The sequence below is a fragment of the Hypanus sabinus genome, chromosome 18 (assembly GCF_030144855.1).
Source record: "Hypanus sabinus isolate sHypSab1 chromosome 18, sHypSab1.hap1, whole genome shotgun sequence".
NCBI classification, from domain to species: domain Eukaryota; kingdom Metazoa; phylum Chordata; class Chondrichthyes; order Myliobatiformes; family Dasyatidae; genus Hypanus; species Hypanus sabinus.
This window is the reverse complement of record NC_082723.1, coordinates 36,522,061-36,545,677: the sequence shown is the minus strand read 5'-3', so window position 1 is coordinate 36,545,677 and position 23,617 is coordinate 36,522,061. Positions and strand designations below refer to the sequence as shown.

The 23,617-nt window shown below is 39.5% G+C and overlaps 1 protein-coding gene across 1 annotated transcript in view; it reads right to left on the bottom strand.

Annotated features, from left to right (window-relative positions):
- Window positions 1-8,687: 8,687 nt before the first annotated feature.
- Window positions 8,688-23,617, bottom strand: part of LOC132407489 (fibrinogen C domain-containing protein 1-like) — a 40,226-nt gene continuing 25,296 nt past the window's right edge. The window contains exons 5-7 of the mRNA XM_059994104.1: window positions 19,649-19,745; window positions 9,690-9,869; window positions 8,688-8,947 (exon numbers count right to left, since the gene is read on the bottom strand). Of these exons, the coding sequence (XP_059850087.1) occupies window positions 8,688-8,947; window positions 9,690-9,869; window positions 19,649-19,745 (537 nt within the window). The remainder of the gene's footprint in view (window positions 8,948-9,689; window positions 9,870-19,648; window positions 19,746-23,617) is intronic.

The window sequence follows — 23,617 nt, the reverse complement described above, 5'->3', positions numbered from 1 at the left end:
CATTAGTTCATCTGGAGTGTGTACCAGTGCTAAAGATTCTGAAGAGCTTCTCTCATTTCCAGAAAGCCCTAAGTGACCATCCTCCTATTCCATTTTCTGTTGCGTATGTTATTTCCCCAAAATATATCCATTCTTTTGGCTTCAACCTCTCTTGAGTAATGAGTTTTATTTTCTTGATGTTTTCTGAGTGAAGATAAACTCCCTGATTATATACATATATATATATTGACTCTCCCCTAGGACTACCTTGTGTCTCCTACTTCTGGAGGTGCTCCACAGGTGAAAATATTTCAATGCATTTGTACTTTTAAACATTCTTCAAGATTAAAAAACATTTATTTTGGAATTCCACTGAGAATCAATTTGTTGAATCCTGCCCAGCAAAACCAATGCTAGATGTTGAAATATGATAGGCCAACCCATGCCAGACATCAAACCATTTGGTTGGCCGTGTGACCCTGACTTTGTTTTATGCAATACGAAATGGAAAGCAATAACTTTATTAAGAGTTGGCAATATTCTGTACAACAATTGAGCCTTGTAACTCTAACTCTACCACAGTTCAAGCTGAAAAAATCTGCCTCAAACCAATTAATTCAATCTTATTTTTAGCTTTCTCAGCTGCAGCTCTCAACTCTGAGTCAGATAGACCCACTCTGTAGACCTGAACATAAAATCCGTGCAGCTAGTGAGGAAGTGCTGCACTATTGGAACCACTCTTTGCACAAAACTTTAAACCATTGTTTTGTTTGCCTCTTGATCTCCCATGTAACAATTAGAAAGCACTGTTCTAAGAAGAGCAAGGGCATTCTCTCTAATGTTTCTGTTAATGTTTATGTCGCAAATAAACTAATGTAGGATATGTAGCCATTATCCCTTTGTGCAAGTTTACTGTGTTAAAATTGGCTACTGCATTTTTTTCGCATAACTGTACTTAAGCCATATTGTTAGCAAGAAAATGGCCAACTTCTCTTCCTCTGTAACAACGTATACTGACTTCAGATTAATAAGAGAGTATTTAGAACTATTTATGAATTTCAGACTTTGGCTTAATTTTTTTTCACTTTACAAACAGTGAATTACATGATTTCAGCAGGAGCATGAGTGGGACTTTAAATCTGATGCCTTTTGTAGAGTTATGTACATACCTTCCTAAAATTATAAGGTGCACGTTTATTTGTAGATCCAAGGCCTAAAGTTAAACATATTTGGATGTTCTTATGTAGTGTACAAATTCTGTATTTGATTCTGAATGATACAGGAGGTAGTTGGTCTTTGTAAGTAAAGCTTCAGCACCACCAGCTGGCTGTGCTGATGTATTTCCTAAATAAGGTAATTGGACTTGGAACAAGTTTCACATGAGATTTTGTAGTTCTGTTTTTATTGGAATAATAATCTAGATAAAAATAACTCAAACCACTCATGCCCATTTAAAGTAGTCATTGGCACTGAATTCAAATCATGGAATGAGTTGCTAGAGGTGAGGGAGGCAGATACATTCCTGGGCATTATCATATCAGAGGATCTGTCCTGGGACCAGCACATAAATGTAATTTTAAAGAAAGCATGGCAGCACCTCTACTTTCTTAGAATTTGCAGATTTGGCATGTCATCTAGAACTCTGACAATTTTCTGCAGATGAACAGTGGAGAGCATCCTGAATGGTTTGGAATGGAGACACCTGTAAAAAATGGTGGATATAACCCAGTTCAGCACCGGAAAAGGCTTCCCCATCAGTGAGCACATCTACAAAGAGTGCTGCCACAAGAAAGCAACATCCATCATCAAGGACCCCCCACCATCCAGGCCATGCTCTTTTCTTGCTGCTGCCATCAGGAAGAAGGAGGTTCAGGAGACTTGGGTCCCATATGACCAGGTTCAAGAACCATTATTACCCTTCAACCATTAGGCTCCTGAACTATTGTGGACAACTTCATTCACCACAATTCTGAACTGATCATTAAACGCAACCTTTGGACTTACTTTCAAGGAATCAACAACTCATGTTCTTAATTTTAGGCCTAAGTCACCAGCATGTGATGACATCACCTTCTTCTTGTCAGTCTGTAAAATGATGAGAAAATGTGGTCAATGAATTGGCTTCGGGAGCCAAAATGAATCTCATTGAAAGCGCGATCATGTTCTTTGGTCCTTTCACTCTCAGGTTTGATCACCCTGAACATGCTTGGAATATAGTTCAAAGGAGCCAGCATATGCATCAAAATTGGGAAGGGATATATAGATAAGGTCAGGACATATTTGTGTTATTCTAGCAACCAACAATCTCTCTTTGTCACTGATTATTTGCTATTGGTTACCCGGTTATTGGATGCAAGCTACTCTTGGTATTACTCTTCTTGGTGCAGTTGTGGTCTGTATCTTACAATTTTGCTTTACCAAACATCTCTGCTCATTTCCATTTCGTATAGAGTTCAAAGATATCTTAGGTTTGCAAACCCTTGAAGAGCAAACTTCCTGAAAAAGTGAACAAACGCAAACTCAGCATGACCCTCATTTTAATGGCTACCTTTGTGTGCAGATTCATTAAGCTCTGCATGGAGCCTGGATACATAAACTCCAGATGTGTCCATGTGCTGAGTTTCTATCTGAAGCAGCATTATGAAGAAAGTGTATGGCCTCCTTCCCTCTGAAAATTCCTTTCTGTTGGACAGTGCAGCAAAATCTTTTTTAGCTGGACTGGACAGCACCACCAATGCCTTGTGGAAAACATTATCGGAAAGAATTTGTTTGTTCATGGACTAATCGGTAAAACATCATTTATTTTCTTCTAGAAAATGCTTTTGCCAAAAGTAAGTTCTTGGAAGAATTGTTATTTTTCAAGGTTATTCTGATCAGTTGCACAGTACAGGCCAGTAGTGTGCATTGCTATTCCCAGGACTATTCACTGAAGCAAATATCACCTAATTCCGGAGAACCATCAGCTTAGTGAAAACTGCTAATCATCTGCTCAAAACCCTTTTGTAAACTATATCAGCCATAATTGAGCCCATAACTGAAGTCCTGAGAGTGAAGCTGAAACTGAGTGCAGCCACTCCACTGGGAAGGGCCACAGCACAACTTAAAATCTAAGAAATTGTTTGTTCAAGGGGCCGCATGTAATTGATAACTGTTGTGTTCATGTAAAGTTACTAGAATAACATGATCCGTGATGAAAATGTTGGCTTGAATGTCCTATTTTATATGCAAACCCCAGAAATGAAAACAACCCACTTGGCCAGTCAGCAAGCATACAAATTTGAGAATCAGGCAATCAGCAGATTTAGCTCTGGGCATGCCATTGCTGTGATATGAATTTTATAGAACAGAGACCATAGACCAGGATTCTGAGCATTAGCTTTATTATAAAATTCCCCAATACAATCTCCATGGCTGAGAAGAACCCATTAGCTTTCAACAGTCTTGAAACTGTGTAGATTTCTCATTTTTTGTAAGTAATGTTCTCTTTGGCATCTGTTTCCAAAGTAAAACCATTTTATTTGCATGCAAAACTTTATAGCCTTCATTCTCAATGAGCTGGCAATTTCGGATAGAAATTTTGTAGCTCCTTTATGGGCTCCTTCATGGACCTACTAATTTAACGTTATGCAATTCATAACTTCATAGATTTATTCAAACCTATACTTACTGACTCTTAAAATACATTTCTTGGTTACAGTGTATTCCATGGAAGTTAAGTGTTCCATGGAACACTTAATTTTATTTTAAATAATTGGATTATAGCTTGACTTTTTCTTGAATCACTGGACAATCAATGGGAAATCATAAAATAAGTCCTTTTACCCAATTAGTTCATCCTGACCATTAACCACCAATTTATACCTGTAATACAATCACTTGAGTATGATGCTCTTCTAAGGAGTTATACCCTTAATGGAGAACACCTATACATGACTTTATTTAACATGGGAGGCTAATGCAAAGGCAGCACCACATGGTTATTGACAGATTGAGATCAGGGTCCAGTGGCATGGCATCCAAGACAACTTCACTGTGGACAACTGTGGACCCTTCACTGCTGCTGCCTTCCTCTGGCTTCCCTGCCATTGTGATGTGTCATCATCTTCTGCCATTTCCACTTTTGAGATCTTGGTTGGATTGCTCTTTGTCTGGAACTTCCCCCTTGAACTTAACACCATGAGTGACCCTACCAGGAGCTAAGTTCCAGATGGCATCGCTTTTGGAATCGCAGGAACTCACAAGCCACTCCATCATGACAAGCTGACAATCCTCAGAGAAGGCCAATTTACACTACTTCTACATTAATCCTATTTTCCCTCTCCCCCCATTTCAAACACTCACCTACACAAAATAGGCAATTTGCTATGGTCAATGAATCTACCAACAAACTCATCTTTGGGATGTGGGAGGAAACTGGAGTGTTTGGGGTTAATCTATGCAGTTATAAGGATAAGTTATTTACACAGACACTAATCCAGATCAGAATTGAACCCCCAGGATGTGGACATTTCTGAAAAGGCCTGCACTTGTTGGCCACACCTGGATGCCCTGGAGAAGATGGTGGGCTATCTTCTTGAATTGTATCAGAGCCTGTGCTGAAGATATTCCCATAGTACCATTAAGGGGAAATGCAAGGTTTTTTTCGCTTTTGAAACAACCTTGGCAAAATAAATGACAATTTATTTTGAAGAGATGGTATCTAACTAGGAGAACAGTAGGTCAAGGCATTCTCATGCTTTTAATTCCTTTGCCCTCTGGATGTTGTGAGCCACAGATTTTAAAGATTGTATTGAGAAGCTTTATCTTATCACTCCTGTTGAAATGTATTTGTAAATTTGCAAAAAGCAATGAGGCCATTAGCAGGTAACCTGCTTTTAAGTGATGTTGATTGGGGAGAACACATAGTAAGTCTACAGAATACTCATTCTGGGTGGAGGGAGGGAATGTTTGTAGGTTGTGGATAGAATATTAATCAGTTGGGTTGCTTTTCCCTGAACAGTGTCGATCTTCTTAATTATTGTTGAATATGCATTCATTAAGTGGGAAATGCTACCTGTAAATCAATATTATTGTTATTCTGAAGCTTCATATTGATATTGAACTTAAGTACATCTTTAAAAATTCATTAAGTAATCATTGATGAATAAGAAATGTCAGAACAAAAGTGCTCTCAATCATAAATATTGAATGCTTTAATGGAAAATGTGTAATTGTTCCATTTTTTAAGGATTATAACTGTGAGCTGAGTAAAATAGTCTCTGCCTAAAATCAATACAAAAACTTGTGTGTTTTTTGCTGTATTTAAGCCCAGTTAGTACTGTACAGTATATCTCATTCACATCTCCTGAACAGCTCAATGAAATATTGTCTTTTTTGTTGCTTAAATGGATATGGAGGCACACGGCCACTCCAGCACCAACCACTCTGGTCAAGTCATGGTTTTATTTGTGCTTCTGTTCTCACTTTTACATCTCTCTTTTTTATATGCACCAGTTTCTGAAATTTCTCTCTTTTAAGGAGCAGCTGAGGCAGAACCAAAGTAATTTGATCCATCATCCTTCTGTGCTATTTGATTAGATCATGGCGGCATCTCGACTCCATTTATTCATCTTTGCTTATTATCACTCTCTACCCTTGATGTAAAATAGTTAGTCTCGATCATTCTAATTGGTCTCTACTATCCTGTGGCTTCACAGGGGAATATTTTGTTTCTACTTTCTAGCTTTCTGTGAGAGTTGCTTCCTGATTTCTTCCTAAATGTCATCGCTGTTTTTAAACATTGTATCCCATCATATTTGACTTCCTCAGAGAGGAAACAATTACTCGGTCCTGATGCAGGATTTTGACTCAAATAATAGATGACTTCTTTCCTCCTACAGATGCTGTGTGATCTGCTGAGCATATTGTTGCTCCAGATTCCAGCATCTGTCATCTCTTGTGTCTCCAACAATTACTGTGTATCTACTCCATTAATTTATATAGCTTTGATCATATCAATCCTCAATCTTTCACACTCTGCTTCATACAAACTAAATGTAATATAAGAAATGGAACAAAGCCAGATCATTTTGTCTATTAAGTCTGCTGCACCAAACAATCAGAGCAGATCCTCCACTTCAGCTCCACTTTCCTTCCCTTTTGAGTATTCCGAAGATTCATAACCATTTGAATAAAGAAATATCATCTCAAGAATAGTTGAATCTTTATGTCACCACCATGACCCAAATTCTAGGTTGTTTGGCCAGGAAGCATGATCATTTTGACTAGCCTGTTGTGTTCCTTATAAACCAAGTATGATTCTTCAGCATTTTTAATAAAGCCATAAATCATGCAGCTGGGAAGTGAGCCCTTTGGCCTATTTTCTCTGCTGACTATCAAGAACCCATTTACACTGATCCCTCTCTATACCTATCATTGCCCCAACATTCTCATCTACTTACTCTACATTCTGGACAATTTAAATTGCCTAAATAGTTTCAAACAAGAGAAAATCGGCAGATGCTGGAAATCCAAGAAACACACACAAAATGCTGGAAGAACTCAGCAGGCCAGGCAGCATCTATGGAAAAGAGAATAGTCAACGTTTCAGGCTGAGGCCCTTCATCAGGATTGACTATTCTGTTTTTCATGGATGTTGCCTGGCCTGCTGAGTTCTTCCAGAATTTTGTGTGCCCTGCTTGGCTAAGTAATTTATAAACTTTAAAATATGGGAGGAAATGCATTCATTCAAAGGAAGTTCATACAAACCCCAATAAAAGAGCTCTGGTGGTCAGTTTTGAACCAGGTTCACAGATCTGAGTCATCAGCCCTTCTAGCTGTGTGCATACTTTCTTCTAAACTTTGTAGAATTGTTAGGCTTACCTTGTTATACAGCCCTACAAAACCAACCCTCACAATTGAACTTTCAAAGTCCCAGTGTCACCCCAATTTATTCTGTCACATTTGAGTTGATGTACTTCTCAAAACAGTTCACAATGACCTCACTGTGCAAGTATAAATGCAATCGCAGATTAATACAATTCACAAAAATGTGGGATGTGAAGATGAGGTGTTGCAATCGATTTAAAGAATGTAAACAAAGTAAATTAATTGAAACAAATTGCTTCCTCTTCAGTGAACATTTTTTTTTGCATTGGAGAAAACTTGGCTGCAAATCCCAGGCACAGTGAGAGGGATTCATAAAATAAAACCTGGAAAGACATGGAGTGAGTCATAGATAAATTGGATTTATAAGATACCCAACAACCCTCAGAGGCTTTTGCTGCATTCCAAGATCCATGTTTACCAGTGGGTCAGTTTAGTCTTCCCCTCACTTTCAGTCCCCCATTCTATTGTCAAACAGAGAGGCTCAGGAATGGCATTTGTTACCAAAGCTTATATAGGAAAAGTTATATTTAAAGGGAACTAGAGCATTTTGAGGGATTAGACTGAAGTTCAAGTCTGTAGTTTATATTGGACTTCATCAGTTTTTCTGTGTTTTCTTTCTTGTTAACGATTGGCGGGTGGGCGATATCTTACTTTTTTTGGTGTGAGGGCGTGGTTGGGTGTTTGATGTTATTGTCGCTGTTTTTTTCATGGGAGGAGCTTGAGGGTTAGGGGGTTAATGTGTTAGCTGTTGTGTCTGAGTGAATCCAGAGATTGTGCGAGGGAGAGGTTGGGTGTTTGGGATTTGCGAGTTTTGTTTCTTTTTCTTTTTCATGCGGGAGGGGTCCTTCAATGAGTTTCATGGTTTTTCTGTATTTTCTGGCTATCTGGAGAAGACGAATCTCAGAGTTGTATTTTGCATACATACTTCAATAATAAAATGTACCTTCACCCAACAATTAAAAAAGGATAGCTATACATGAAGAATAAAACAGAAGTTCTGGAAATAACTAGCAGTCAGGCAGCAACTGTGAAGAGAAAAACAAAATATGTAAAAATGAGAGTCAGCACGCAATCCCCTGATCCTATTATATTATCAAATCAGATTATGACTAATCCATTTCTAAACTCCATTTAAGTGTCTAAATTTCAAGTCTCTTTATATCATGACTCATAAAAATATATTGATCTGAAACGATTATTAAGTTAGCATTTCTTTTTTGTGAGGAAAATTTCCACACTTCCTACCCTTTGTGTAATGAGTATTTCCTAACTTCTTTTATAGTGATCTAGTTCAAACTTAACCTGTGGTTTGCCACCTGCAGAATAAAAAGTTTCTCCTCTTCCTACCTAAAAATGTAATTTCAAAATTCTAAGTCCTCATGAAATCTTCTTTAACTTCATTTTTCCAATTCCAGGTTTATGCAGTTCTGCAGTCTTTCCTTAAGATACAATTCTTAGAGCCTTGATACTTTGTGGTATATCTGTTAATTTATCCATTTCTGGTTCAGACCCAAACTTCTACATAGTATTCCAGATGTGGCCTATCAGCACATTACTTGGTATCTTTATAAGATGTATACATGTACATACATATAGAATAACATCTGTATTTAATGTAACATGTATGTATTGTGTTTGCAAATGTTAAATAAAATAATACATTTGCATTTGGTAAGTAATGTATATACACTCATGTATTGGACATGTGCTTATATGTCATGTACACATACAATCTATATTCACATGTATATAATGTTTTTCTGAAGTTATGAGTGAGGCTGTTTAATGAATTCAGTACTTGTCAATGATTGAAGATTGAAGTCACATTGCTAAACCTTTCTTTATTGGCCTCCATTTCTTGGCCTGATCTTCATCTCTACAAATTTGAGTGAATACTGCCAGCCAGTCCAGGAGGACCACTCAATGCCATTTGCGTATGAGGTGTGATGACCCTTCAGGTATCGGCCGTTAAGGTTGGAAGTATGGCAATTATGATACCACCAGGCGCCATGGTAGAACAACGCACAATTATTCATGGAGAGATCATTGTCCCGATCCTTAGTAGTGAATCTCATTCCACTGTGTTTCAGGAGGGAGTCCCCTGTAGAGAAAAAAATAATGTTACTACACTGCTTTGAACAGTCCTGAGTCTTGACCTTATCATATATGACACTCCTGTCATCTTATTAGATCCAACTCTTTACCAGTTGCTGTTTGTAACCATTGGTTCAGTAATGCACCCTTGCTAGTGGATTAATAGATTGTGGGTCCAATTTTCATTGCAGAGAGTGCATAATTCAAGCCAACATTCAGTGCTGAACTGTGGGAGTGTTTTGTTGTTGCAAGTGATATCTTTTGTTTTAGATATTAAACTGAGCCCCATTCTGTACTTGGATACATGCAAAAATATTGCATGATCACTATTTAGAAGAGCAAAGAGTTTTCCCAGGTGTCTTGTACAAAAGATAACTCTTAAAGACCTGATTCAAAGAAATTAGATTAACTACTTGTTATTTTTGTTTTTATTGTTGTTAATAGAACCATCCTTTGTGAAAATTGGCAGACCCATGACCTATCCTTTATCGTAGACTTCATTTCAAAAGCAGTTCATTAGCTGAAAGCACTATTGCATGACATCCATGACTCCAGTTGATCTCATCCTTCGATTCTACCCCCCCTTCTGCACACCCTGTTAACCTCATCTTGCTGCTTGATAATTGTTCCCTTCCAATGATGTCCATGCTCAACAGTAACCACCTCATCCCCCTGGAAATCCTTTATTTATCATCTGTGAACCTCCTCCTGATGCCACTCTGGTCTGTTAAAGTAAATGATATGGTGACCTGCAGTTCCGGAGTAGTCTTCCACAGTCAGTGGATAGCTGTCCCTTTCTGGATCAACAGAGAACAGTCCAATCCCAAATGTCCCATACTGTGCATAAGCAGTGCTGTTTTCAAAGTCTTCCAGCTCCACACGGAGTTCGTAATGTGACTGAATGGTGAGAGCATGAATCCTTTTCAGACCTAAAAGGTGGAAAAAAGTTTCAGGCAATCAGAAGCAGGTACAAAGCTGGCAACATGAACTATCCGTGCAAATGGGCATCAGATTGACCACATACACAGTGGGTCAATAAGATCTGAGTTTAATCGACGAAAGCAGAAAACCTGACTGCTAGTAAGCATTGAGATGCAATATGAACCATTTTCATGAAATGGCATTATTGCCCTAATAGTATAATAAAATTGTATATTTCTGACATTGCAATAGAGACCACATTTCAGATGTACTTATTTTGCAGTCAAGTTTTACATGTATATCAATACGATTTTAAATTCTTTTGTCTGTATAGATTTTTGGGATGACGAGAAACAAAAATGGAATGGCTCCAACAAACTTCAGAGACTACTGATGTTCAAGAGGTAAGTGCACCTGCTGGATGGCCTGAATTATTGCTACCATTAAAATGTGGAATTACTGGGACAATTACATTACATCATGTATAAATAATGTATTACTATTATATCAGGGTTTCACTCGCAAAATTTAGTAACTTCTGCTATGATTATTGTGCATACTAGGAGTTATTGTGAACAGGAGAGATCTTGAAAGTCGTGGAGGCTATCATGAGGCACTGGGACATTACTAAGTAGGAGAATTTGTGTCAGAATGAGGTTATTGGGGGCAGAAAAGGGAAAATGAAGATGCAAGGAGATAATTAGAACAGAAGGTGGTATTTATATGACAGGGGAAGGCTACAAAGACTGATTTGTTTTTTCAGTGTCACCACTGTTGAATTTGATATGAGTCAGTAGAGTGAAAAATAGACGAAGGAACATATTTTAAATTGAAAATGGATATTAATAACCAGAAGGTTGAAGTGAAGCATTGCACCTGATTTTGTACTTATTATGTATGCATTATATAACATTTTGTAAACAATTGCTCACTAATCTATGGCAGTCAGCCAAAAAAATAATCTACACAGAACAGTAAATAAAAATAAAAACCCAAACAATCCTTGAGGTGAAGCAGTAGTTCACCTTGCAATTCTGCTGTTGTTTATTTCATTTGGTTTTCATGATGTAGAAACCAAACACAGATTTGTGAGAGCTTTGCTGAGCACCTCAGTTCAGTCCATTAGGGCAAATCTGAGCACACAACTTTTTTCTCCCTTTAATTCCCCTTAGCACTCCCAGCCTGAACTATGCGCCTAGCTTACGGCATTATTCACTTTGCTTGTGGAACAGCATTTCATCATCCATCTGGGCAATTTGTAGCAAATGGGTCTCAGCAATGAATTCAACAATTTTGGGTAATTTGCATTCATTGTTTGTATCAGAACTGGATGGTTCTTTTGTCAGATTATTAACCTGTAATATTAACTCTTTTTTTCTTGCTCCACGGACACTACCTAATCAGCTGGTATTTCCATCATTCTCCTTTTGTTTTCATATTCACATATGTGCATCAAGTAGAGATGCCGCCTCACATCTCCAGTGACATGGGTTCAGCCCTGCTATCAGGTGCATTGTCCCTGTAACTGCATGTGTTTCCTCTGGTTGCTCCAGTTTCCTCCTACATCCCAAAATTATGCAGGTTAGTAGGTTAATTGGTCACTGTAAATTGTCTCTAGTGCATAGATATGCAGTAGAACCTGGCAGGAATTGATTTCATTGAGGAGTGATTAAAAGGAGTTAGGGAAGGACCTATCCATCTCTGTCCTACTTTTATGCACTTTGAAATACACTTGTTTTCTTACTTTCCATTTCTGCTGTCTTGGAACCGAAATGTTAATTCTATTTTTCTTTCTGCAGATGGTCCGTGATTGGCTTCCAACTTCACATTTTTCTGTTTAATTTCAGATTTTCAGCATCTGCAGTTTTTTTTGGATATTTTAATTATTGTGCAGAATGGGATCCCAAAGGAATCCATAATCCATGCGGATCCCACTGCTGCAACTGAAGGAGTTTTGTATTGCCGTAGGTGCTGTTTTTCAGGTAAATGTTGAATGGAGGCCTTTAAAGATTCCTCTTTGAAGAAAAACAATGCGTTCTCCACAGAGTCCTGTGCCAATATTTGCTGATCAAATACAAATACAAAAAGAAAATCAGTTATTCCATTGTGTGTGGGGGAGGTTGCTTAGCACAAAATGGCTGCCACTTAAAAAAAACGAAATTGGTTGTAAAGCATTTGTGACATTCTGCTATTATGAAAGGCTTCAAGATTTTTTTCACATGAAATAAAACAAGAGGATTGATTCCAAGTTTAAGGAGCACAGACTGAAAAAAAGCTTTCCAGAACAGCATAGTCAGGAAATTAAACAAAAATAATAAGTTATGCCATGTGTCTCATCCTCGTTTTAAAAAAAAACAAAGATCAGTATGAAATTGATTTTTCAATTAGTTCAGTTGTTCATTTTCTCAGGGAACATTTGCAAGCTGAAGAAAAATGCAGGTGCTGGAAACCTAAATTAATTCTATGAAAATTGTCATGCTATCAATTATGAGGGTAGAAGGAAGTCCACATTTTAAGTTGTTTATACTTGCTTGATTTAAAGAAAGAAAGAAATCTTTTGTCAGGATGAATGTTTGATTTGGGAAGTGATTGAGTTGGAAGTCCCTCAGTGAATCAGGGATTGCTAGCCAGCATAACAAGTATCAATTATTAATGTCTGATCCAGCAGAATATAGTACAAAGAATCACCTTAGCAATGTAAACGGATCGTCAGTTTGACAGGCATAAGAAGCCCCTATAGCAAAGGGGTTTAGTTAATAATAAACTACCAGCTGAGTGCCTTTACTTGTAGCATTCTGACACAAAGAATTTGATCAATTGGAACGGATTGATTGCTCAAGTCTTTACTTACTGATGCATCTAAACCTATAGGAACATTTTAAGCTTCCCATTAAAATACCTTTCTCCAGGTCACTATATTTTCTCTGACCCAAATGGTGCAGAATCCATTCCACCATTCACTCCCTACCATCTAACAACCCAGAACTTAACACTGTCTCTAATCATAACCCCAATTTATTTTTTTCCTTGTCTCTAATCCCATTCCTTCTTGGTTTTAGTCCCTTCTCTGATCTCTATCTCCCATTTCCAACTATTATGAATCTCTTTTAGATGCTTCCTTGGCAGTCTGTTCACATTTATGATGTGGCTTCATGCCTGGGGCTTATTCAGTTGGCTTGACCAAGTTTTGCTTCAGGCTATCTTTTTTGAGTACATGATCTAAATTTACACTCCTGTATGGTTCTGAAGGAATTGTGCATACTGGAGGTACATTGTCTTATTAAAACATAAATCTGAAGCTCCATCTGCCATTTGAAGTCAATATAAAAGATGCTATTACAGTATTCAATTTTGAATAAGAAATGTTTTCTTCTTTGTGTCATTATTAACACCTATTCTTACATCAAAATTGCAAAAGATGCACTATGATAAATTTTCATTGTTGTTTCTGAACCCTTGCAGAATGAACAATGTTTGCTGGATCTTTCACATTATATTATTAACTGTACTTCAAGTGCTTTAATGTGCCTGAAGACTGTATTATAAAGTTGGCTGAGGGATATATGTCAATGTTCAAAGTAAATTTATTGTCAAAGTGTGTATATGGTACCATATACTACCTTGAGATTAATTTTCTTGCAGGCACTTACAGGGGAAAATGAAATACAAGAGAATTTATGAAAAACTATACATAAACACTGTAGATAAAGACCAACAAACAATCAGTGTGCAAAAGAATACAAGCTGTGTAAATAAAAAAAGATTAATGAGAACATTCATTGTAAAGAGTCCTTGAAAGTGAGTCTGTAGGTTGTAAAATCAGTTCAACATAGTGGTGATTGAAGTTATCCATTCCTGCTCAGGAGCCTGATGGATGTAAGGTAATAACTTTCTGAATCTGGTCGTGTCGGTCCTAAGGTTTCTCTACTTCCTGTCCAATAGTAGGAACAAAAAAAGGGCATGGCCAGGATAGAAACATAGAAAACCTACAGCACAATACAGGCCCTTCAACCCACAAAGATGTGCCGAACATGTCCTTACTTTAGAAATTATCTAGGGTTACCCATAGCCCTCTATTTTTCTAAGCTCCATGTACCTATCCAGGAGTCTTTTAAAATACCCTATTGTATCTGCCTCCACCACTGTTGCTGGCAGCCCATTCCATGCACTCACCACTCTCTGATTTTAAAAAAATTACCCCTGACGTCTCCTCTGTACCTACTTCGAAGCATCTTCAAACTGTGCCCTCTTGTGCTAGCCATTTCAGCCTCTGACTATCCACAGGATCAATGCCTCTCATCATCTTATACACATGGTGTGGGTCTTTGATGATTGCTGCTTTCTGGTGGCAACGCTACATGTACAGTAAATCTACTCAATGGTCGGATGGGCTTTGCCTGTGATGGACTGGGCTGTATGCACTATTTTTTGTGGTCTTTTTCATTCCTGGGCAATGGTGTTTCCATACCAGGCCATGCTCTTTTTGCACTGCTGCCATCAGGTAGAAGGTACAAGTGCCTCAGGACTCTCGCCACCAGGTTCAAGAACAGATACTACCCCTCAACCATCAGGCTCCTGAACAAAAAGGGATAACTACACTCATTCTATTTCTGGTGTTCTCATAACTGATTGTTACTTATTCATATTTTAATTTGCACAGTTTGTTGTTCTTTGATCCTGTTTACAGTTACTGTTCTATAGATTTTCCAAACATGTATATACTCTGATAATAAATTTTATTTTGAACTTTGATGCAACCAGTTAGGATACTCTCCATTGTGCACCTATGTGGTCAGGATATAAGAACCATATAACCATATAACAATCACAGCACGGAAACAGGCCATCTTGGCCCTCCTAGTCCGTGCCGAACCCTTAATCTCACCTAGTCCCACCTACCCGCACTCAGCCTATAACCCTCCACTCCTTTCCTGTCCATATACCTATCCAATTTTACCTTAAATGACACAACTGAACTGGCCTCTACTAATTCTACAGGAAGCTCATTCCACACAGCTATCACTCTTTGAGTAAAGAAATACCCCCTCGTGTTTCCCTTAAACTTCTGCCCCCTAACTCTCAAATCATGTCCTCTAGTTTGAATCTCCCCTACTCTCAATGGAAACAGCCTGTTCACGTCAACTCTATCTATCCCTCTCAAAATTTTAAATACCTCGATCAAATCCCCCCTCAACCTTCTACGCTCCAATGAATAGAGACCTAACTTGTTCAACCTTTCTCTGTAACTTAATTGCTGAAACCCAGGTAACATCCTAGTAAATCGTCTCTGTACTCTAATTTATTGATATCTTTCCTATAATTCGGTGACCAGAACTGCACACAATATTCCAAATTTGGCCTTACCAATGCCTTGTACAACTTTAGCATTACATCCCAACTTCTGTACTCAATGCTTTGATTTATAAAGGCCAGCGTTCCAAAAGCCCTCTTCACCACCCTATCTACATGAGACTCCACTTTCAGGGAACTATGCACAGTTATTCCTAGATCTCTCTGTTCCTCTGCATTCCTCAATGCCTTACCATTTACTCTGTATGTTCTATTTGGATTATTCCTGCCAAAATGTAGAACCTCACACTTCTCAGCATTAAACTCCATCTGCCAACGTTCAGCCCATTCTTCTAACCGGCATAAATCTCCCTGCAAGCTTTGCCTGATAAACAATTATCCCGATAAACAATTATCCCGATAATTGTTTATCCCGATAAACAATTATCCACCACTACTCTCTGGCATCTCCCATCTAGCCACTGTTGAATCCATTTTATTACTCCAGCATTAATACCTAACGACTGAACCTTCTTAACTAACCTTCCATGTGGAACTTTGTCAAAGGCTTTGCTGAAGTCCATATAGACTACATCCACTGCCTTACCCTCGTCAACATTCCTCGTAACTTCTTCAAAAAATTCAATAAGGTTTGTCAAACATGACCTTCCACGCACAAATCCATGCTGGCTACTTCTAATCAGATCCCGTCTATCCAGATAATTATAAATACTATCTCTAAGAATACTTTCCATTAATTTACCCACCACTGATGTCAAACTGACAGGTCTATAATTGCTAGGCTTCCTTCTATATCCCTTTTTAAACAATGGAACCACATGAGCAATACGCCAATCCTCCGGCACAATCCCTGTTTCTAATGACATATTAAAGATCTCCGTCAGAGCTCCTGCTATTTCTACACAAACTTCCCTCAAGGTCCTGGGGAATATCCTGTCAGGACCCGGAGATTTATCCACTTTTAAATTTCTTAAAAGCGCCAGTACCTCCACCTCTTTAATTGTCATAGGTTCCATAACTTCCTTACTTGTTTCCCACACCTTAAACAATTCAATATCCTTCTCCTTAGTGAATACCGAAGAGAAGAAATCATTCAAAATCTCTCCCATCTCCTTCGGTTCCACACATAGCTGACCACTCTGATTCTCTAAGGGGCCAATTTTATCCCTCACTATCCTCTTGCTTTTAATATAACTGTAGAAACCTTTCGGATTTACTTTCACCTTATTTGCCAAACCAACCTCGTATCTTCTTTTAGCTTTTCTAATCTCTTTCTTAAGATTCCTTTTACATTCTTTATATTCCTCGAGCAATTCCTTTACTCCATGCTGCCTATATCTATTGTAGACATCCCTCTTTTTCTGAACCAAATTTCTAATATCCCTTGAAAACCATGGTGCTCTCAAACCTTTAACCTTTCCTTTCACCCTAACAGGAACATAAAGATTCTGTACCCTCATAATTTCACCCTTAAATGACCTCCATTTCTCTATTACATCCTTCCCATAAAACAACTTGACCCAATCCACTCTCTCTAAATCCCTTCGCATCCCCTCAAAGTTAGCCTTTCTCCAATCAAAAATCTCAACTCTAGGTCCAGTCCTGTCCTTCTCCATAATTATATTGAAGCTAATGCTATTGTGATCACTGGACCCGAAGTGCTCCCCAACACATACATCTGTCAGCTGACCTATCGCATTCCCTAACAGGGGATCCAACACTGCCCCATCTCTAGTCGGTACTTCTATGTATTGTTGCAAAAAACTATCCTGCACACATTTCACAAACTCTAAACCATCCAGCCCTTTTACAGAATGAGCTTCCCAGTCTACATGTGGAAAATTAAAATCTCCCACAATCACCACCTTGTGTTTACTACAAATATCTGCTATCTCCTTACACATTTGCTCTTCCAACTCACGCGCCCCATTAGGTGGCCTATAATACACTCCTATCAGTGTTACTGCACCTTTCCCATTCTTCAATTCCACCCAAATGGTCTCCCTAGAGGAGCTCTCTAATCTATCCTTCCAAAGCACCGCCAGAAGATTTTCTCGGACAAGCAATGCAACACCTCCTCCTCTGGCCCCTCCTACTCTATCACACCTGAAGCAACTAAATCCAGGAATATTTAGTTGCCAATCACACCCTTCCTGCAACCATGTTTCACTAATAGCTACAACATCATAATTCCAGGTATCAATCCACGTTTTAAGCTCATCCACCTTTCTTACAATGCTCCTAGCATTAAAATAGATACATTTAAGATACTCTCCATCTCCTCCTCTCTTTCCATCCCTAACAATGCATTCAAATTTATTATCCTTTTCTTTCTTCTCCCCTACATCTACGGGCTGAGCACATCCCTTCTCCATCACCTGCCTTTCCTCCCTCACACACTGTCTATTTATTTGCTCCACTGGTGAACTAACCTCCTCTCCCATAATCTCCTCAAATAGTCTCCCGCCCCCCCATCTTACTAGTTTAAAGTCCGCCCTGTAGCCCTAGCAAACCTCCCCGCTAGGATATTGGTCCCCCCACGAATCAAGTGTAACCCATCCTTCTTGAACAGGTCACTCCTGCCCCAGAAGAGGTCCCAGTGATCCAGAAACTTGAATCCCTGCCCCCTGCTCCAATCCCACAGCCACGCATTCATCTTCCACCTAATTCTATTCCTACTCTCACTGTCGCGTGGCACAGGCAGTAATCCCGAGATTACTACCTTTGCGGTCCTTCTTCTTAACTGCCTTCCTAACTCCCTATACTCTCGTTTCAGGACCTCTTCCCCTTTCCTTCCTATGTCATTGGTACCTACATGTACCACGACCTCTGGCTCTTCACCCTCCCACTTCAGGATATCTTGGACGCGATCAGAAACGTCCCGAACCCTGGCACCAGGGAGGCAAATTACCATCCGGGACTCCCGGTCACCTTCTCAGAAATGCCTGTCTGAGCCCCTGACTATTGAGTCCCCTATTACTTTGGACCTCTTTCTTCTAACCCTACCCTTCTGAGCTACAGGGCCGTCCTCTGTGCCGGAGGCTCGGCCACTGTCACTCCCACCAGGTAGGCTGTCCCCCCCAACAGTACTCAAACATGAGTACTTATTGTCAAGGGGTACAGCCACTGGGGTACTCTCTAGTACCTGCCTCTTCCCCTTCCTGACTGTAACCCACCTATCTGCCTCCCGTGGTCCTGGAGTGACCACCTGCCTGTAACTCCTCTCTATCACCTCCTCACTCTCCCTGTCCAGGCGAAGGTCATCGAGCTGCAGCTCCAGTTCCCTAACTCGGTCCCTCAGGAGCTGCAGTTCGGCGCACCTGGCGCAAATGTGGACGTCCGGGAGGCTCGGAGACTCCAGGACCTCCCACATCCGACACCGAGAACAACAAGCTGCCCTCACACTCATACTTCCCGAATAACTGAAAATACAAGAACTAAAAGATAAGCCTACTGTGCCCTCTTCCGCCTAAGCCCTCTGAGCCCAAGCCCTACACTCTGCGCCCGGCTCACTCCGCTGCCCGCAAATGAAGCTGCCCGCTTCTTAAGGCGGCGTTCTTTATATATCTTCCCTCCTTCCCGGGCCTCCTTCACGCGCCTGCGCAGTCCCGCCTCTCAGAACTCCGATCTGAGAAGCAATTGGACAATTTGAAAATGGCCGCCGCCGCACTTCCTCTCAAGCCTCGCTGTCCTCTTCCAAAAGAGAACTACCTCACTCAGTATCTCCTTTATATATCTTCCCTCCTTCCCGGGCCTCCTTCACGCGCCTGCGCAGTCCCGCCTCTCAGAACTCCGTTCTGAGAAGCAATTGGACAATTTGAAAATGGCCGCCGCCGCACTTCCTCTCAAGCCTCGCTATCCTCTTCCAAAAGAAGCAACTCTTCTTTTTCTTTGGAATAGAGTCCTTGGGATATTTCATGCAAGGGAATAAACACAAAACAGCAAACTTCTAAAGAACTGACAAATATTATTCAAGCCGTGCCAAACCAACACAATAGATATGTTTAATGTAGTGAATGTCCTAGGCTTCCAGTTCATCTAATAAACCACCTTATTATCTTTTTTCTAAAGAGAAGCACATGTGCAATGATAAAAAAGGAATCTTCCTAAAATAATGTTAAGGAATCAACAAGTGATATTGTGAAACAGAGTAGTAAACAGGAATTAGAATGTCTTTACTCTCTTATTTCTCTCTCCCCATAATACTGGAAAGAAAGCAAACCAGTAAAAGTGGAGAGGCTTCCTATTCCACATTTTCTCTCCCCCCCCCCCCCCCAACCATGGCCAGTATCCTTCAAAAATCTAAGAATACTGGGAGTGCATTCAAGACTTGAGACCAATTGTTCTTTGTTAGTATCAAAAATAAAAGAGCAAAGGCAGGGAAATGGAAATGAGACACAGGTCAGCCATGATATAATTGAATGGCTCAGCATCCTTGCACAGCATCCTTTCCCAAATAAGATATTTTTCTCTTTACCCAACCAGTGCTCTCCTGTTATCCTCCCAAATCCATCTTTGTAGGCATCCCAGCCTTGGAAAAAATTCACTGATCCATCTTTCCGGCGCTGAAATACCTGCAAATGCACAAAAAGATGAAAGGAGATGTGAAAATTGAACACTCAAGGTTTAGTCAACATCTGTAACAAAAGTAGTAAATATGATGCAAGTCCTTTACCCACCCTAACAAAAATGGTGTATATGACAATAAACTGAGCTTTGAGTTTTCATACTCAGCACACCAGAGAGCAGGCTGTGGTTAAAATAATTCTTTATACTTAGAAGGAGTACAAAGAATTCTCTATATTCCAAGTCAAAAAACAACACCAAAAGTGGGACAAATACAAAACAGTAATCATTCGGTTCAGGACTGATATCAATACCCCACTGCTTAACAGTGTGATCAACGGTTGCATCAGAGAGCAAAGGAAAAAATATCTCCATCTTTACAAGAAACAAGGACAGGCTGGGTAGGTATTGTAAGTTTCTAAAGAAGATTGAGCTGAAGGCATCAATGATCCACTGGAGGAACACAGCACATTAAGCAGCATCGACGGGGGTGAAAAGGAACTGTCAACATTTCAATTTGAAACCCTGAATCAGTGCACTCCAGCACTTCATATATTGTTGCAACAACAGGAAATAGAGATGTGAAGAAGAAAATTACTGCAAAGATCTCAAGCCTTCTTATAGCTAGGAGCAAATGTACAGAAATTAGTATGCGAAAGAAGAAAATTCTCCATGGATTTCCCTTCAGACTCATCACCTCGCTAAACTAATCTTAGCGTCTGCCTTAAAGCTACTGCTTCTTTGAAGTAGGAAGAAATTGTGGAAGCGCTAGATTTGCTTAGTCAATGAATGAGGACCTGTGAAGCCATTACAAGATTAAGGCTTGGGTTTGATAGGACAATGAGGTAACAATCAAAGCTGAGGATCATGATGAAAAGAAAAGCAGAAATGGACTTTGCTAAAATTGTTTCCTTTTCTTCTTGTCCTTTTTCATGTGAAGCAAGGAGGTGTTCCTTCTTTTGTGCTAATGGCGACTCGCAGGAAGGTGCAGTACCGCCACCTACTGTAATGGAGTGTGACAGGAGCCATGACGGGGATCGGATCCTGCATCCCAAACCCATTTTAATTAAAAAGCTCACCAGGCAATGAAGTGTTAATGGATGGAAAATCCTTTTCTACTCACTTTACAGTGGTATACATGCTCATTAATGCAAATAGCCAATCATCCAATCATATGGCAGCAACTCACCACATAAAAGCATGCAAACATGGTCAAGAGGTTCAATTACTGTTCAGATCATGGGGAAGAAATGTAATCTAAATGACTGACTGTGGAATGATTTTTGGTGCCAGATTGTTGGTTTGAGTATCTCAGAAATTGCTGATCTTTTGGGTTTTTCAAGCACAACAGTCTCTAGTGTTTACAGAGAATTGTACAAAAAAAAAAGCCAAAAATGTTTAGTGAGCAGCAGTTCTATGGGTGAAAGCACCTTGATAATGAGAGAGATCAGAGAAGAATGGCCAGAGTGTTTCAAGCTTTTAGGAAGGCGACAGTAAATCAAATAACCACAACTGTGTGCAGAAGAGCATTACAACACATCAAACCTTGAAGTGGATAGGCTACAGCAGCAGATTACCATGAATGTACACTCAGTGGCCACTTTATTCAGTACAGGAGGTAGTTAATAAAGTGATCACTGAGTGTATACTCCTTATAAGTGTTTCAGTCTGAAAGCATGGAATTCCCCAACGTCTGTGGAAAGGATCAAACCTATTGGTGCTTTTCCCCCATACTCTGAGCCTGTTACACAGGGACAGAGGCTAGTGATGTGTTTCAGAGGAAGAGCAGGAGGCTATTCAGTCCTTTGAGTGTGTTACATGTGTCATTATTCTATTATAAGGAATTCTGCAGATGCTGGAAATCCAGAGCAACAAACAAAATTTTGGAAGAACTTAGCAGGTCAGGCTGCATCTATGGAGAGGAATAAACATTCAATGTTTTGGGCCAAGACAAAGAATATTATTCAGCACATTTACACCTTGCCCCGATTTCCATCGTTTGTTGCTGAACTTCTCAACCCATTGGAGGCACTGATGATTAAAGATGATTAGCTTTATTTGTCACATGTACACCAAAACATACAATGAAATGTAATACACACAAAATGCTGGAGGAACTCAAAAGGCCAGTCAGCAGCTATGGAAAAGAGTAAACAGCTGATGTATCTGGCTAAGACCCTTCATCAGTCTCAGCCCGAAATGTCGACTGTTTACTTTTTTCCATAGATGGTACCTGGCTTGCTGAGTTCCTCCAGCATTTTGTATGTATTACTTTGATTTTCAGCATTTGGAGATTTTCTCTTGTTTGTGATACAATTCAATGTACCACTTGCATCAAATCAAATCAATAGGGATGTTCTGGGCAGCCCATAAGTGTTGCCACGCTTCCAGAACCAAGATTGCATGCCCATAACTCACTAATCCTAACTGTATACTTCTTTGGAATATGGAAGAAACTGGAGCACCCAGAGAAAACCCAGACAGTCACAAGAAGAACATACAAACTCCTTACCGGAAGGTGGTTGCTGGTGGAGTAAAACAATGCGTTAACCATTATGCTACTGTGCCTTCCCCTCCACTATTCAAAAGGCAGATACATTTAGTAAGGGGCATAAAGAGCACCTTTAACATAAACTCATTATGATTTATAGTAATCAAAGAAAGTGAATTATAACTGAAACCATCAGACCTCCCATGCTCTCTAACCCGTCTTTGTTCTGTAAATAATACTCAGGGTGTCATGATCTGGAGCTTTAATTTTCTGGCCATTAACATCTCAGCTCAACACATTGATGTAATCATGAAGAAGGCACACGAGCTGCTCTTTGTCAGAAGTTTGGGGAGATTTTGTACATCACCCAAGACTCTTTCCAATTTCTCTTGGTGTAAGGTGGAGAATATTCTGACTGGTTGCTTCATCAGGATCATAAGAGACCATCGAGTGTTGTTGACTCAGGTCAATCACTGACACAACACTCCCCAGCAGTGAGGACATCTTCAAGAAACAGTGTATCAAGAATCAGCATCTATCACTAAAGACCCACTATGTCTGAGATATGCTTTCTTCTCATCACTATATCTGGAAGGAGGTACAGGAGCCTGAATACCCACACCCAACAATTTAGGAGCAGCTTCTTCCCCTCCCCCATCAGATTTGGAATGGTCCATGAACCCATGAATACTACATCATTATTCCTGTTTTTGCACTATTTATGTATTTTGTAATTTATAGTAATTTATGACTTTGCACTGTGCTGGTGCCACAAGACAACAAATTTCACATCTTATCAATCAGTGATAATAAATTTGATTCTGAATCTTACTATTGTAATTATCAGATGGTATTAAATTACTATCATCTTTAGTTGAGTTCATGCATTAGCTCATGGAAAAGTTTAAGGAGGGAATTTCTAAGTATGGAAGCCTAAACATGCAGGTGTGGACACCAGCTGTAAGACAACTGAAATTTAATAATGCAAAAGAGGCCTGGAATGCAGTAGTACAGAGTTCCATTGTGGCTTACACTGGGATGTTTTATCAGGGACTGGTGAATAAACAAGGACAAGGCTCACAGGAAGGGGAGTCTGTACATGAATGACTGCTTTCAACTGGATACCGCAAATAGAATTTCTAATGATGCAGCCTGATCTCAATGTAATGTGATGGGCAAACCTGGGGAATTCAAACTGCTTTAAGATTTTAAGTGGTTTATAAAAAAAACTTACCATAAAATAAAAATGGTGTGCTCTGAACGATATGAAGCAAAGATTGATTCTCAATGTCAATAAAAAAGATATTTCTGTTGCATGCACATGAATTTAAAGTTTGATTGTTATTAAAATAACATGTTAAAAAGTTGATAATAATGCCCAAGTGCACA